Below are 16,010 nucleotides of genomic sequence, written 5' to 3'. Positions count from 1 at the left end.
CTAGGATCCCTCCCAATACTGGGCTCACAGACACATGCCACCATACCTAGGACTTTTGTGTGGGTTGTGGAGGGTTTGTGCTTACTGAGCGCTTAGCTACCTCCCAGCTGCCATAACTCTTGGTTTTCATTTTGAGACAGAAATCATGTATATCCCAGGTCTCAAACTCAGTATGTAACTAAGGAGAACCTTAGATTTCTAGCTGCCACATCCCAAGTGCTAGGATTAAAAATATGTGCCATCAGACCTGGGTTACGTGGTGCTAGGACTCGAACCCAGGACTCCCAACCTAGCTACATCCCAGTCCTTATTGCTATTTTTTGTTTGTTTGTTTGTTTGTTTGTTTGTTTTCTGAGACAAGGTTTCTCTGTGTACCCCTAGCTGTCCTAGAACTTGCTCTGTAGACCAGGCTGGCCTCAAACTCACAGAGATCCGCCTGCCTCTGCCTCCTGAGAGCTGGGATTAAAGGCGTGTGCCACCACACCCAGGTGTTATTACTGTTTTTGATTTGGGGGTTTTTGTAAGGGGGTTGTTGTTTGAAGCAGGGTCTCTCTATGTAAACTTGGTGGTTCTAGAACTCTCTCTGTAGACCAGGCTGGCCTAGATTTCCCAGAGAACTGCCTGCTTCTGCCTCCTGAGTGCTGGGATTAAAGATGTGTTGCCAGGCTCAGCTCCTTGTTTCTGTTTTGACATGGGGCCTTGCTCTGTATTGCCCAGGCTGGCCTTGAACTCTCCACCTCCAAATGCTGGGGTGACAGGTCTGGCTGAGACCCATTGTTTCTCAGGCTCAGAACTGAGGCTCAGAGAAGGAAAGGGACTCAGGTCACATGGGAACCTGGGGGGGCTGACTCGGGTTTCTCCATGGAGTCTCACCTCAGAAATGTGCTTATTGATTTCTGGGTGTTGGCATTCACCCCACACAGTGCTCACCTGGCTCATCATCCTGCTGTCGGTCATGGTGACAGCCATCACAGGTCTTTCCATTTCGGCCATCTCCACCAATGGCAAGGTCAAGTCAGGTGCGTTCTCCCGGAGAAATCTTCACCCGGGCTCTGCTTTTGCTCTGGATCTCCGAGCTGCCACCTCACCCCGGGTGTACCCCATAATGCCCACATGGCTCCAGATGGGATTTTATGGGAGCTCTCTCCTTCTCAAGATGGTCTCTGTTGCCTGCCCTGTGGCCCTTGGTCCTGCCCGCCCCTTGCAGTACACTGTTCTTTCTCTGGCTCCCTGCTCTGACCCTGCTAGGTGGCACCTACTTCCTTATCTCCCGGAGTCTGGGCCCAGAGCTGGGGGGCTCCATCGGCCTCATCTTCGCCTTTGCCAATGCTGTGGGTACGGCCATGCACACTGTGGGCTTTGCAGAGACTGTCCGGGACCTGCTTCAGGTGAGGGGCCAGGGCTGGGGCAGAGGGAGCTGGGCAACTTCCCCGTACTGCTTCTCACACTGGATCAGGTCTCCCTTCGCCTGCCTAATCCTACCTACAAGTGGCCAAAGTTATGTCTGGTCACTTTGGGTGACAATAAAATTCTCATTAACTACAGACCATCCCCATAAGACCCCTTTTAGGATCCATGTTGCCTTTGGGTCATGTTGTCCAGGCCCATGCAGTAGCCCTCGGGGTGGGGAACATCATCTAATGTATGCCCTAAGTAAAGTGGAGAGGGCAGGATCTGGAGGAGTACCGGTGAAGACAGGACACACAGCTCGCTTGCTCCCCCCAGGAGTACGGCACACCCATTGTAGACCCCATCAACGACATCCGTATCATCGGCGTGGTCACTGTCACGGTGCTGCTGGCCATCTCGCTAGCTGGGATGGAGTGGGAATCCAAGGTGAGGAGGAGGTGACGGGCGTGAGAGGGTGGGCCTGGGTCCAGCTTTGCCTCTTCTTAGTGTATCAGCTGGGGCTGAAGTCCTGCTGCTAGGACAAATAGACCCCGAGACAGACCCTGTTCTGCCTCCTGTAACCATCCAAAGAGCGTGGCGTAGTGCTAGCACGCTGGTTTCCACAGTGGTGGGGAGAGGCATGCAGATTCCTTCCATCCTGTGACCTCTCCATCCCTGAGTGTGGCCTTTAGTCACCTGGTCCATGCTGGCTGCCATCATCATGTCTGTGATCCAGGCAGAGGGAAAGGGAGAGGGCAAAAGGAAAGGAAGAAATTCGCTGCCCCATAAATTTTAGGCTAAAGCCAGAAGTTGAACATATCACTCCTGTTCACCCCGTTGGCCAAAAACTGGTCTTGTAGCCGTATATAGCTGCAAGAGATGCAGGAAAATGTGCTCTTCGATCCTGCTATGTCCATGTATCTAGCCAAATGTCAGCGGTTTCATACATGAAACAAGAGAATTGTTGGGTTACAGCCAGCAGGCTGGACCAGAAGGGAGCCTTCTATCTGGGAGGGGTGTGAGCCTGATGTTTCTCTTCTCCATGTTGTTCGCTGGCCTCCCGGCTCAGGTGGTTCTGTGGTTAACTCACCCTTCTGAGTATCTTCTGCGAGGAGATACTACTCCAGGCTCCCAACCTGATCCCACCACAACCCGTTTCTAATCTCAGACCATCTTGCTCACTGTCATATCCCTGACGCCTCACTGTCTGACTGAGATGAAGAAATAGTTTTGTGGTTAGAATGAGGGACCGTGGCAGGCCCCTGAAGGCTGAAGCATCTGACCTTCAGTGTCCTTTGCTCTAGGCCCAGGTACTATTCTTTCTTGTCATCATGGTCTCCTTTGCCAACTATCTGGTGGGGACACTGATCCCAGCAACTGAAGACAAGGCCTCCAAAGGCTTCTACAGCTACCATGGTATGTGAGGTCAGGAGCCCTGACAGTGGTTCTGTGGATGGGGACAGTTGGTCTGTGCATCTGACTCATTAAATGGAAGCGAGGGGCTGGGATCTTCTTCTCCCAGGGCCAGAGGCTTTAGGGAGCCGATTGCTGGTTCGACAGGGCCCAGCTAGGTGACCAAACCCTCTAGGTGGCTCTGACTCTGGCATTGGTTTTCCAGGGGACATTTTTGTTCAGAACTTAGTGCCTGACTGGAGAGGCATTGACGGCAGCTTCTTTGGGATGTTCTCTATCTTCTTCCCTTCAGCCACGGGCATTCTGGCAGGAGCCAATATCTCCGGGGACCTTAAGGTGAGTGGAACCCCATCCTTACTGTCCGGCACCACAGAGGACATGCATCCCTGAGCCCTGACATCATTCCCAGGACCCCAGCTCTGCCCTGAAGACTAATTTACTCATGACAGGCCTTTAACTAAGAGATCTCGTATGTCCTGTGCGTGTTTGCAAAGTTCTGTGCCCCTTTCAAATCCCTCCTGCAACACTTTTCCCAGGCCTTCCATCCTCCACTGTGTGTTCCCAGTGTAAGGTATCAGCCCAGTGTGTCTCTGTTTTCTGCCTAGAGTCAGACACAAGCTAGGTATTCGGTGTTTGTTGACTGAATGTTGGTGAAGTGAACTCAAAGCGGCAGAGCAAAGAGCTGCACAGTGAGACAGTTTGCCTGGAGAAACCGAAGAGATGGCAGTGTGCCAGCCGGGGAGCCAGTGACATGCCGCCTGGCATCGTGTTGAACTCAGAGCTGCCTCTGACCTTGGTCTCCTTCTCCTTGGAGGTGTTCCCCAAGTCATGCTTCTCACAGAATTAAGAACTGGGCAAGTGAGACGTGGTGGCTCAGGCCCAGAACCCCAGCCTTCCTAAAGCTGAGGCAGGAGGGTCAGGAAAATTGAAGATTATTCTTGCCTACACAATGAGTTCAGAGCCAGCCTGGCCAAAAACCAAACCAAAACCAAGAGCAAGTAAGCCCAGTTGTTCCTGGAGACAACACAGAAAACAGCCTGCCCAGCTGGCTAGGTCTGGATCTCCCAGTGAGGCAAGGGGACCAGAATGCTTGTTTATCGCACTGTTCTCAAGAGAGCAGCTGCAAGATGCCTGGGTTGCCTACCTTCAGAAGTACCTACCCTCAGGGTGCCTATCCTCCTCAGGGGGGCCTATCCTCAGGGGTGCCTACCCTCAGGGTGCCTACCCTTAGGGGTGCTATCCTCAGGGGTACCTATCCTCAGGGGTGCCTACCGCAGGTCATCCTTAGGCCTGGTCTGTGTTTAGACAGCCTGAATCCTCTAAAGACCTATTAACTGTCACTGTCACCAATCCTCCGTCCCCAGTATTCAGTATCAGGGCCAGCATGTCTCTCAGATCGGGATGGGGTGACACCTTCAATATGTCCTCTGTCCTTAGGCCTTACGTTGACCTTTGAACATGGCTCTGCCCTTCCTATGGGATTGTACTCAGCAACAGAGCTCCCACCATGAGACTCTGAGCAGTCTCTGTAAGCCTCAGTTTCCCCAGCTGTCAGACTAGTAGAGCGGGTGTAGATGCAGAGAGCTGGCTCGTGTAAAGTGCTTAGAGCAGGGACTGCACCCGTGGGGAACTGGCCATTGTCTCAGTACGCCAAGCATAGAGAAGTCAGGGGCTGGCCATAGCCTCACAACCGCGAGGAGCCATACAATAGAAGCTCGTAGACTTGGGAGCTTTCTTTTAAACAGCTATTTATGGCTTGAAATTATCACTGTGTGTATGTTCGTACGTGGGAGTTGTGCACACATGAGTGCAGGTGTGCACATGCCACAGCATACGTGCAGAGGTCAGGGGATAACTTGCGAGAATTTGTTCTCCTTTTCCATCGTGAGGTCTGGGACTCCAGCTCAGGTCATTAGGTCTGTACAAGCGCTTTTACCCACTGAGCTGTACCGGTGACCCCATTTTATGAACCTTCACGTATCTTATGTGTATATGAAGTGTGTGCATGTGTGTGCATGTGTGTGCGTAATATGTGTAAGCTTAAACATGCTCATACAAAGTGCATGTAATGTATTCAGAGCATGCCCTTGAGGGTTGGTCTTTTCCCTAACCGGCTGAAGACAGGGTTTATTCATTGCTCAGGAGCTGGAGATTCTCCTAGCCCTACCTCCTATCTGGCCTTGGAAGTCCTAGGGTTACAGATGTGCGTTGCCGCATCAAGCTCCGTGTAGAGATCTGAGCTTGGGTGCTCATGCCTGTACCACGCTGCTGTGCTGGCCAGGCATGTGGTATGCAGGACATACTCCCCATCTATGCTTTCTGTTTATGAGCCCTTGCTACACTAGATGGGGAAACTGACTCTCCAAGATGTTGAAGGGTCTCTCCCAGAGCCCACAGCTAGGAAGGGGTGGGCCTGACTTGTAAGCCAGCCTCAGATGTCTGGCCAAGACAGGGATGGCAAGTGGGGGCTGAGGGTTAGGTGCTCCTCCTATGGATGCAAAATCCCACAAACCAGGGGGCCTTAAAGCCATAACCGCCCTCTCCCAGTGCAGAAGACCAGAAACCTCAGTGAAGGTGCCGATAACATGACTATACCCTCTAAAGGTCTGAGAATGAGTCCTTTCTAGCTTGGTCCTAGCTGTGGGATCCAGACAAGGCCACACTGAGCCAGAGCTTGCCATTTTAATCTGCGTCACTCTAGTGATGGGTGATATCTGTGTCCCTTCCTCTTCCAATATGACACCAGTCATCAGTTGAGGCTCACTCTCACCCAGCATGTACCAGGACCAGCTCTGCTTGGCTCCTGAAACCCTGACTAGGGCCAGGGAGGGAATGAAGAAAGGACAGACAAGGACACATGTATAGGCAAGCCGGGGTCTGGTGGGGTCTCCAGCGGAGGGCACCTTCTACTAGTAAGGGTCATAGGATCCCCTAACAGAGACCCCAACCGATTCAAATCTCCGCAGACCGCAGCCTCCTCCCACTCTGGGCCTCTGCTCACGTTCTCGCCAGCTCGCCTGCCCCCCACCCCCACACACACACGTTGTGACCTATCTACTGGACCCACAGAGCATGGGGAGGTTTGCAGACAATTAGTTCATGGCAGACGTGGCCTTCTCCATGGGTTGGGGTCTGTGTCTCCCCGATGGAGCAGTTATTACCTTTCCACAAGCAGCCTGTGCCCCTGCTCAGGTTCCAGCTCCTGGAGTCTGAGACTGTGGGAGTGTGGGTCAGCACAGCGGGCAGGCACCAGAGGTTGGTGCCCTCCTCATACCCTGCTCCCTGCGGTTCCTCACTAGCTGGGTGGGATCGCATAGGCCGTCTCAGAAGACATTCTGTTGGAGAAAGTGCCTAGGAGGAGGCTATGACCTGTGTGGGGGTGGATGAGGTGGGGGTGGGGGACAAGGAGAGTTATTATTATTGGGAAAAATCTCTTTCTTGGAGCAGGAGACTGTTTGGGGCATGTCTTCTGTCTCCTTATTGCTGGAGAGCCAGACACATTAATCAGCTAATGGTGATTTCCCGTGACTCAGTGAGGTGAACAGGGTCCGGGGCTGGCCTACTGATTCATGAATTTCCAGCTGTAGCTGGCTGCTGCTGCTGCTGCTCACAGATGAGTCTGAGGTGGAGAGTCAGGCTCAGGTCTCCGCACTCCCCCCGGACCCACAGTGGGCCGTGCCAAGGTCCCCTGCGGGTGGGATATGGAGCCAATGAGGTTTTACATCTTCATCCATTTCAACCCTGGGGCCACGGGGTGATGGCTGTCTTGTTGGTCCTCAGTCACGGCCCTCTTCTTCCAGGACTGGACAGGTTCTGAGGGCCCAAAGGGTCTGTTGCCCACCCTGGCTTCTTTGGGCACCAAGGCCCAAAGGAATGCCCCAGGCTGCCTGACAATACTATGCCTTCCCACAGGACCCTGCTGTAGCCATCCCCAAGGGAACACTGATGGCCATTTTCTGGACCACCATCTCCTACCTCGCAATCTCGGCTACCATTGGTGAGTAGCCGGCAAAGCACGATGGTGGGAAAGAGAGGAGAGGATCTGCTCTGTAGTAAGGCTGAAGGGGGCTGCTGTGAGGGGCTGGCTTTTAACAGAGGGAGCTAGACAGTGAGGCCCTTGAGCCCTGGTCCTGGGGCATCTATCCCCTCTACAGTGACAGAGCACCTTCATGGTGAGGGAAGCCAGACCAGGGAAACATCCTCCTTGAGTCTCGGGGTGCTCTTGCTTCCCCCATTCACCTTTGAGGCAAGCTGCACAGGTGGCTAGGGGACTTGGTCTTTTCTATAGGCACCAGGGGCTCAAGAGCCAGGTCTCTGCTTTAAGGACATTGGGCAGGTCCCTGCAGCTCTCCCCGCCACACAAGCACACACATACACACACACACACACACACACACACAACAAGAGAACTGCCTTGCTCAGATTGTCAGGTACACCAAAAGACACCCATGCTTGCCGCTGTCATTAATACTGTCACGGGATAAAGGAGGAGCCGGCCTGTCCATAGTGTCTCATCCTTGGTAGAGGTGGCTGGCCTTGGGGGATGGAAGAGGAGGGTAAAGCAAAGGACAGAAAGGAAGAAAACACACATGCGTACACACACACACACACACACACACACACACACATGCATAGAGAAGGAGGGTAAAGCAAAGGACAGAAGAGAAGACACACATACAAGCACATACACGCACGCACGCGTGCGCACACACACACACACACATGCACACGCACACACACATGCACAGAAGAGGAGGGTAAAGCAAAGGACAGAAGAGAAGACACACAAGCACATACACACACACACACACACACACAACCCACACTTTTTTCCTCTCAGGCTCCTGTGTGGTGAGAGATGCCTCTGGGGACCTGAATGACACAGTGACTCCGGGCCCAGGCACCTGCGAAGGGCTGGCCTGTGGCTACGGCTGGAACTTCACAGACTGCTCCCAGCAGCACAGCTGCCGCTATGGCCTCATTAACTACTACCAGGTACAAGTGGTGGGCCTGGCTGAAGGGCACTCGAGGCTAGAGGAGACTGTGGGAAGTTATTGCCCAGTCTGGGGGCATGGCTTCCTGCCCAGGTAGGGCTCTCGTCCCCACCTCCTGCCTATGAGTAGGTCTTGGGTCCCCACTGGGTGTTTGATGTCAGGACCACAGCCTGCTGTGGGGAAGGGGTACACAGTAGGGTTTCTAGCTCAGCCCCTGACCATTCCCACAGACCATGAGCATGGTGTCCGCCTTCGCACCCCTGATCACAGCCGGTATCTTTGGGGCCACCCTGTCCTCTGCCTTGGCCTGTCTTGTCTCTGCTGCTAAGGTCTTCCAGGTAAGGTTGCAGAAAGAGGCCGCTGAGGGTGGGGGGTTACGACTGGTGAGCACCGCCTAGACAGATTCCTAGGCAGCTGTGAGGCCTCAGGGTGTCAGGTGATATGGATCTGGGTAGAGGGAAAGGGAACAGGCTAGCAAACTCTTAAAGGAAACAGCCCTGTCTCCAGGTGAGGAGAGGGCTGGGTTTTCCCTGGTTCCCAGAAACAGAAACCTGCTGAGGTCAGAGAGTGCACCACACCAAGTCAGGAGCACAGGTGGCCCGGGGAAGGGGAAGGGGAACAGGACAGGTCCCAGCCAGGGCTTGAGTGTGATATACTATCCACAGTGTCTTTGCCAAGACCAGCTGTACCCACTGATTGGCTTCTTTGGCAAAGGCTATGGCAAGAACAAGGAGCCTGTACGTGGCTACCTGCTGGCGTACGTCATCGCGGTGGCCTTCATAATCATTGGTAAGAGGCTCCTTCCCCAGGCTTCTGGGAAGGTCCTAGGATTCGCTCCTCTTGCCCCTGGTGTCACTGGGCACTTTGTGAATAGCACTTGGTTGGTGTTGGGAATGGAACTAACTAGGACCAGGCACATACTGAACCCTTGCTTTACCACCAAGGCACATCCCAGCACCCTTGAGTGGGTGAAAGCTTGCCTGGAGGGCCTTTGGAAAAGCCTCATGATCCTTTCCCACCCCAGGGAAGGTGGCCACGAAGCCCCTCCAGGTAGTGGGCCATTATACAGTTAGAGGGGACCTTCTCTGCCTTCCCTGCCTCTGCATTCCGGTGTCTTAACAACTGGGACATCATCCCACCCCCAGAATAGCTGTGGAGATGAGCCAAGCAGATACAACTGGCTAGTTCAACCAAACCTTTGCAGATGCATAAACTAGACAAAGCCAGCCAGCCTCTCACCCATCCTCAGGACTCACCCCAGAAGGAAGTACCCAGATAACAGTTAGGTTGACTGGCTTCTGCTGGCTTTGCCCCATACCTGCTGTGTGGCTGTGGATAAGTCATTTCCCAGAGCCACAGTTTGCTCGTCTGTAGAGTAGGGGGCAAGCTCGTGAGCTACAGATAGGCAAAAAGACAGCCTGTGTGTGACAGCACAACCCCCATAGATACACATACCCAACATAACCTGGCTAACTCAGCCAAGGAAACAATCTGTTGAAGGAGGAAGTGACAACATCACCACATGCCATCCGCTGCCCCGCTCCCTATGCAGAAGAGGGGGCATAGAGGCTGTGGAGACCCCACTGAAAGGCACCTTCCTACTACAGCCAGATCCCTGCTGCTCAGGCTGGCTTCATCAGGCACCCACCCATAAGATTTGACCTAATAGTCTGGTTGCTGTCACCCAAGGGAAGATTTCTAGACACTAGATCCTGCATTGTATGAAGAGGTTTCTCACTTAGGGGACGGAGAAGTCTAGTCAACTGGCTGTAGCAAAATCACAGTTACAAAGTAGCAATGAAAGAATGTCATGCTGGGAGTCCCCACAACATGAGGAACTGCCTTTCCTTTTTTTTTTTTTTTTTTTTTTTTTTTTTTTTTTTTTTTGGTTTTTCGAGACAGGGTTTCTCTGCAGCTTTTTTAGAGCCTGTCCTGGACCTAGCTCTTGTAGACCAGGCTGGCCTCGAACTCACAGAGATCCGCCTGCCTCTGCCTCCCGAGTGCTGGGATTAAAGGCGTGCGCCACCACCGCCCGGCGAGGAACTGTCTTAAAGGGTTGCAGCATTAGGAAAGCTGAGAATCACTCCGAGGGGTCCTGGCTCACGTTGCCAAATGTATTCCTTATATTAATTTGTGGTCCAAAAGTATCATAGTTGCTGCCCTTGGTCAGTAGCTTGGCAGAGTCTGTCCCCACTGTCTTCTACCTTCTTCTAAAGATTTTTTTTATTACATCTGTTATCTTGGGAGGGGATCATATGTGAGGGTCAGTAGACGACTAACAGGGGTTCCCTCCTTCCACCCCATGGGTTCCAAAGCTCTAACTCAGGCCAGCTTGGCAGCACGGGTCTTTACCAGCTGAGTGATCTTGCCGACTCCCTTGGTTCCCTAAAACACTGACCCTTTAAACTTCGTGCCAGATGAGAAGGTTGAGCTGACTGAGTAGCAAGGCCTGGCTGTGCCAGGGGCTACCCTGCGGGCTTAGGTGCTGGGCAGCTTCTGTGGTGGAGCCCAACATGCTGCCCCTCTCTCCCTGGGTTTTTGAAGCGGAGCTCAACACCATTGCCCCCATCATTTCCAACTTCTTCCTCTGCTCCTATGCCCTCATCAACTTCAGCTGCTTCCATGCCTCCATCACCAACTCACCAGGTAAGCAGACCGGCCCCACCACCACCACAGGAAGAGGTGCAGAGGGGCGGTGGGGGGAACGGGAGGGTAGGGGATGCAGGTGAGCTGTCCGAAGCAACCTTAATTTAAAATTACATGAAGGGAATGTCTGTACCCCAACAAAGCCAGCCATCCTTTGCCGAGCACAGTGCATCCTTTACAGGCCACGGAAATTTTTTTAGTTCCACTCTTCACCAGTTTCTCCCCAGTCAGAAGCCTGATTCCCCAGAAAGGGAGGAATTTCCCAGTCCCAGATGGTGCAGCCATTTGTTCACGGCTCACCTCTAGGGGGCGCTGTTCAGACCGTAGCCATTAAATTTCACAGATTTCTGGGCTGTTGCTAAAGCCTTCTAGCAGATGGCAGTAAAGAGCGTAGAGGAAGAGTTTGGCTAATGACTCCCAAATCTTCAACGGGCCTGTTATTCTAACACTTCCCATACAGGCTGCAATGTGCCCGGCACGCTCAGAGATGTGCCATGGTACAGTGCTCACTAGAGGTGGCCCTAACCTGGCACAAAGTCAGGCAGACTCAAGTCTCCCTCCATCTTTTTAATTCCCTGGGCTCCACAGAACCCTTGGGAGCTGGCACTGTGGCTGATGTTGGGGCTGTGTTTGGCCAGGGCCAGATGTTCCCTTCCTGGTATAGCTTGCCACCATGGTGAAACAAATGCCCTACAGGCCAGACTGTGGTACACCTTGGAGCCTCCCTATCCCACCCCTGGAGTCAAGGCTGGTGGGGCCCTAGGAATTCCTGGCTAGTGGGTACAGGCCAGGACGGCAGCATGGGTATTGCTGCAGCTCTGGGAAGGAGAAGGCCCTGAGCATGGGCAGATGCACTGACCTTACCCCCGCCCAGGATGGAGACCCTCCTTCCAATACTACAGCAAGTGGGCAGCGCTGTTCGGGGCAGTGATCTCAGTGGTCATCATGTTCCTGCTTACCTGGTGGGCGGCTCTCATTGCCATTGGAGTCGTCCTCTTCCTCCTGCTCTACGTGATCTACAAGAAGCCAGGTGTGTGGCCGTGGTTCCCCGGGGGGCTCAGCTCCTTACCTGGGCAGCCCTGCAGCCAGGCTGGTCCCTCATCCCAGCTGGAGCCTTGCCCTTAAATGGTACTCGGGCTGGCCTCCACCTGAGCTTTCCTGGGCCAGGGGCTCAAAGGAACATGCCCACTCGGGGCCAGACCCCTGTCAGATTCCTAGAGGGGCTTACCTGCTAGTGTGTCCATCCAGGCCAGGGTGGCCAAGGGTGGCTGTGTGAGGGCAGGCACTGAGAAAGATGGTCTACCTGCATGTAGCTGACTTCGGTCTGAGGGAGATAACCCTAGAACTCTACATCTGAGCCTGGCCTTCTGGGTCCTCTTGGAGGGCTGTTTTTGAGTGGGAGTTTAAGACTTTGCTACAACCTTGAACCAGGTGACCACATGAGGCACTTGGCTCTAGACCTGCACGTAATAGATAGAGCGGCCAGCTGTCCATCTGTCTGTGGCCTTGCTCCCAACCTGCTTTGGGCCTAAGAAAGGTAGACATTCCCTTGTCCCCATCTGGCTGGTTGATTCCTGCAGTTTTGAGTCTTGCTGTCTCCTTTCTGCCCTCAGAGGTGAACTGGGGCTCCTCCGTGCAGGCTCATTCCTACAACCTTGCCCTGAGCTACAACATGGGCCTCAATGAGGTGGAAGACCACATCAAAAACTACCGGTGAGCAAGGCTTCTGGGCCTCCTGGGAGGCGGGAGCTAGCCGTGCTCCTCTGCTCTGGGAGATCCAGGATGGTAGGAACCCCGAGGTGGAAGAGCCGATGACCACTGGATGGCTAGGCTTGTCACTGCCCGACAGGGACAAAGCAAGGAAGAGGTCCTCGTGTCTTGGTTTCCACAGTGGAAGCCGCTCTGCCGTCAGGGTCACTTGGTACAATTCCCATGACACAATCCTGGGATGCCAGCAGTGATCAGCCTGGTTATCCAGAGCCGGTTCCCAATGGCGACGGGGGTTGTTCACCTTCCATCTTCCTCCTACTTGACCGTACTATAATCATATTTATTCATGCCCTACCTCCTGTGACCCAGACACTCATGACAAACCTCGGAGACCTCAGACACAAGCAAGGACAAACGAGGTTTGGAGATGTTAACTATCCCTGTTTGCCCAGCTGGTAAATGAACCATCGAGTCGGCTGCTTAATGGCAGGCCTGTGTTGCCTCTCAACACAAAGGTTCAGGCTTCTGGCCAAGGTACAGTGAGTTTGTCAACAATGGCTTCCTGTGACTCATCTTTACTCTGCTTTTGCCACGCTGGGCTTAGCAGGGCAAAGGAAGTCTGATGGCCCGAGCAAGAAGGACAAAGAGATTTAGTCTCATGACGTCAAAAACACCTGAAAGACCCCTTGAATCACAGCTGGGAAAATGTGTCCCAGTACACACAGTCTCACTCTGGGCCATCAGGATTCAGGAGTGCAGGGGCACCTACCTTTAGCATGAAAGCCCTAAGGGCTCTCTCCTGATGCCTCATACCATGTCCCCTCTTTTCCTAGCCCCCAGTGCCTGGTGCTCACGGGACCCCCCAACTTCCGCCCGGCGCTGGTGGACTTTGTGAGCACATTTACCCAGAACCTAAGTCTGATGATCTGTGGCCATGTGCTCATTGTGAGTGTTCGGGGTTGGGGGATGGGGAGGGTTGGGAGGGATATTGGTACCCTGGTGGGGAGTTGGGGGTGAGACAGGGATGGGGGAGATAGGGGACAGGGAACTGGACCTGGATTAATGTCTGCCAAGGGACAGGAGGGGCAGGGCAAGTGGAGCCAGCAGAGTCTGGCCAGGCCCCTCTTTCAGGACATAGTCTTGTGAAGCCCAGGCTGGTTCAAGTTCACTGTGTAGCTGAGGTGGCCTTACCTTTACCCAAGAGTCACTACCTCTAGTTTCCCTTCCTCTTTTCCTTCCCCACCCCCTACTCTAACCAAGAACACCTCTAAGCGCTTCTGAGTCTCAGGGGAGCCTCTAGGACAGGAGAAAGCCTGAGTCAGGCTGGATGGTGGGGACAGCCCTGATACCACCTGTCCCTCACCCACAGGGACCCCGAAAGCAGAGAGTCCCCGAGCTGCAGCACATCGCCAGTGGGCACACCAAGTGGCTGAACAAGAGGAAGATCAAGGCCTTCTACTCGGATGTCGTTGCTGAGGACCTCCGAAGTGGGGTCCAGACTCTCATGCAGGTGCCCTGGCCAGGCTTCCTATAGGACTTATTTAGAGAGACAGCTTGCAAGGCAGGACGCTCGCGTCTAGTTTAAGCTTCAATGGCTGCAGTCAGAGTCTCCCACTTACTTGTCTCAAGCTCTGCTGGTTCAATGCCCAGGACCCCGGGAACCTGTGGGGACTCTGTGGCTTTACCCAGATCCGGTTTCTGTTTTGTTTTATTTTATTTTAGTTAAATCTAGTTTAGTTTTAGTTTTTTTGCAGTACTGGGATTGGGTCCAGGGCCTGAGTACCTATTAGGTAGTAGCTCTACTGTTCAGCTCTGTCCACAGAGCCCTTTTTACTTAAAAGATAGTGTTTGAGACTGAGGCTCACTAAACTGTCCAGGTTGGTCTTGAACTCACTCTGAAGCCCAAGCCAGTTGGGGCTTGCAATCCTGCTGCTTCACCCTCCTAGGTAGCTGGAAGTACAGGCTCGTGTGACTTGAACCCTTCCTCCCGTTTAATTTGTCAGATATAACTTACATTTAGTATAAGTGAAAACCATAAAGGGACACGTTTGCATATGTGGACCCACACAGCGGTGTGTAACCATAAAGTGTCACGTGTGTGTATGTGGACACACAGCAGTGTGTAACCGTAAAGTGTCACGTGTGTGTATGTGGACACACAGCGGTGTGTAACCGTAAAGGGACACGTGTGTGTATGTGGACCCACACAGCAATGTGTAACCATCTCTCAGATTAACGTTCCACTGGTCAATGGATTTACTGCTCCACATTTCTGTGTGGAACATCTGAGCATCTTTTTCAATGGTGTTAACTGTCTCTCAACATGAAAAAAATATAAAAATGTGTGAGGTCTCTTTTGAGGAGGGGTTCAGAGAACACTTTGGATTTTAGAAGTAGATAGAGATGATAGTGAAGTGCACACTTGCTTTTCTTTCCTCCTCCTCCTCCTCCCTCCTCCTCCTCCTCCTCCTCCTCCTCCTCCTCCTCCTCCTCCTCCTCCTTCGGTTTTGTGGGTTTCTGTTTTGTTTGAGACAAGTAATTGCTATGCAGAGCACACGAGCTTCTGACCCACATTCCTGGTGAGCTCGTTTCCTCAGGCTCACGCAAAGGTCCTCCTGCCTTAGCTTTTGGAGGTTGGGAATGGGGGGGGGATGGGGTAGTGGTACTTGGAGACCAGGTACAGTGCTAAGCAAGTGCTCTACCACTGAGCAAACCCTTGTCTGCCTCAGTCTCCTGGTAGCTGGGACTAGAGGCTTGTATACCATGCCCAGCTTGATATCTATATATAGATATATGGATTTGCATTTATTTGTTTTGAATTGCATAATTTTAAATAATAAATTTCTTTTGGAGAGAGGGTATCACCGTGTAGCCCTGGCTAACTGGAACTGTCTATGTAGACCTCCAGGCTAGCCTCAAACTCACAGAGATCTACCTGTCTCTGCCTCTCTAGTGTTGGGAGTTAAAGGCATAAACCACCATAGCCTACTCCAACATGGTCAATTTGTTGTACTGATTTCACTCCAAATGTTTTAAAAAATCTTGGTGGGGTGGGGGGTGGGAAGGGGGAGAAAAAGCCTGTTAGGATGTGAACTCCTATAATCCCCACACATTGGAGACAGAGACTGGAGGATCAACCATAGGGGGAGGGAGGAAAAGAGAGGGAGGGAGAGAGAGGATATATAGATTAGGTAGCCCGAGAGTCCTCTAACTTGGCACACTTTCTGGATGGACAGGACCCTGAGCCCCTGAAGCATGGGCAGTAGGCGTGGCTGGGATGAGCAAGAGCCCCACCCTGGTCACTTGCCACAGCACAGAGCCCCTACTGATCCCAAGGCTTGAACACCACTCCATCTTCTGACTGACTCTCCACCCCTACCCGACAGGCCTCAGGGCTGGGAAGAATGAAGCCCAACATTCTGGTGCTTGGATTCAAGAAAAATTGGCAGTCTGCTCACCCGGCCACCGTGGAGGACTACATTGGCATCCTGCAGTGAGTGAGCGCGCAGGTGCCGTCTGGGAGCTGTTGTCTTGGGCTCCTGGAACTCCCTGGGCCTGGGGAGGCAGAGTAGTGGCTGGTGCAGACACCTGAGTCACTTGATGAAGGCTGAGGTGGAACCGGGTCTCCCCTTGGCCTTCACAGACACTGAAGTCAGCAGGCAACACCAAGAGTCCAGTGGACTGGGTGTGGGGACTGGGACAACCTGGAGAAAACTCTGGACAGTTGTGCCCCTCAGAATGCAGGTCCGGGGTTGCTGGGATGCTCAGCTTCCCAGGGTAGCTCGAAGGGTGGTTGTTAAGCAAACATCCTTGAAGGCTCACAGTTGCTGGGCTCAAGCTCTAGGGTGGGCTGGGAGC

The 16,010-nt window shown here is 53.1% G+C and overlaps 1 protein-coding gene across 3 annotated transcripts in view; it reads left to right on the top strand.

Moving 5' to 3' along the window:
* Positions 1 to 16,010, top strand: part of Slc12a3 (solute carrier family 12 member 3) — a 35,407-nt gene that overhangs the window by 3,465 nt on the left and 15,932 nt on the right. For all 3 annotated transcript variants that reach the window (XM_038312810.1, XM_038312809.1, XM_038312808.1), the window contains exons 4-18: positions 924 to 1,019; positions 1,249 to 1,388; positions 1,726 to 1,836; positions 2,694 to 2,805; positions 3,008 to 3,138; positions 6,715 to 6,799; positions 7,643 to 7,797; positions 8,027 to 8,134; positions 8,462 to 8,585; positions 10,341 to 10,442; positions 11,317 to 11,472; positions 12,056 to 12,155; positions 12,986 to 13,097; positions 13,522 to 13,662; positions 15,539 to 15,645. In XM_038312810.1, the coding sequence (XP_038168738.1) occupies positions 924 to 1,019; positions 1,249 to 1,388; positions 1,726 to 1,836; positions 2,694 to 2,805; positions 3,008 to 3,138; positions 6,715 to 6,799; positions 7,643 to 7,797; positions 8,027 to 8,134; positions 8,462 to 8,585; positions 10,341 to 10,442; positions 11,317 to 11,472; positions 12,056 to 12,155; positions 12,986 to 13,097; positions 13,522 to 13,662; positions 15,539 to 15,645 (1,780 nt within the window). The remainder of the gene's footprint in view (positions 1 to 923; positions 1,020 to 1,248; positions 1,389 to 1,725; positions 1,837 to 2,693; positions 2,806 to 3,007; positions 3,139 to 6,714; positions 6,800 to 7,642; positions 7,798 to 8,026; positions 8,135 to 8,461; positions 8,586 to 10,340; positions 10,443 to 11,316; positions 11,473 to 12,055; positions 12,156 to 12,985; positions 13,098 to 13,521; positions 13,663 to 15,538; positions 15,646 to 16,010) is intronic.

This window comes from Arvicola amphibius, chromosome 15, assembly GCF_903992535.2.
Source record: "Arvicola amphibius chromosome 15, mArvAmp1.2, whole genome shotgun sequence".
In the NCBI taxonomy this organism is placed as follows: Eukaryota; Metazoa; Chordata; class Mammalia; order Rodentia; family Cricetidae; genus Arvicola; species Arvicola amphibius.
This window is presented reverse-complemented; position numbering and strand designations above follow the sequence as displayed.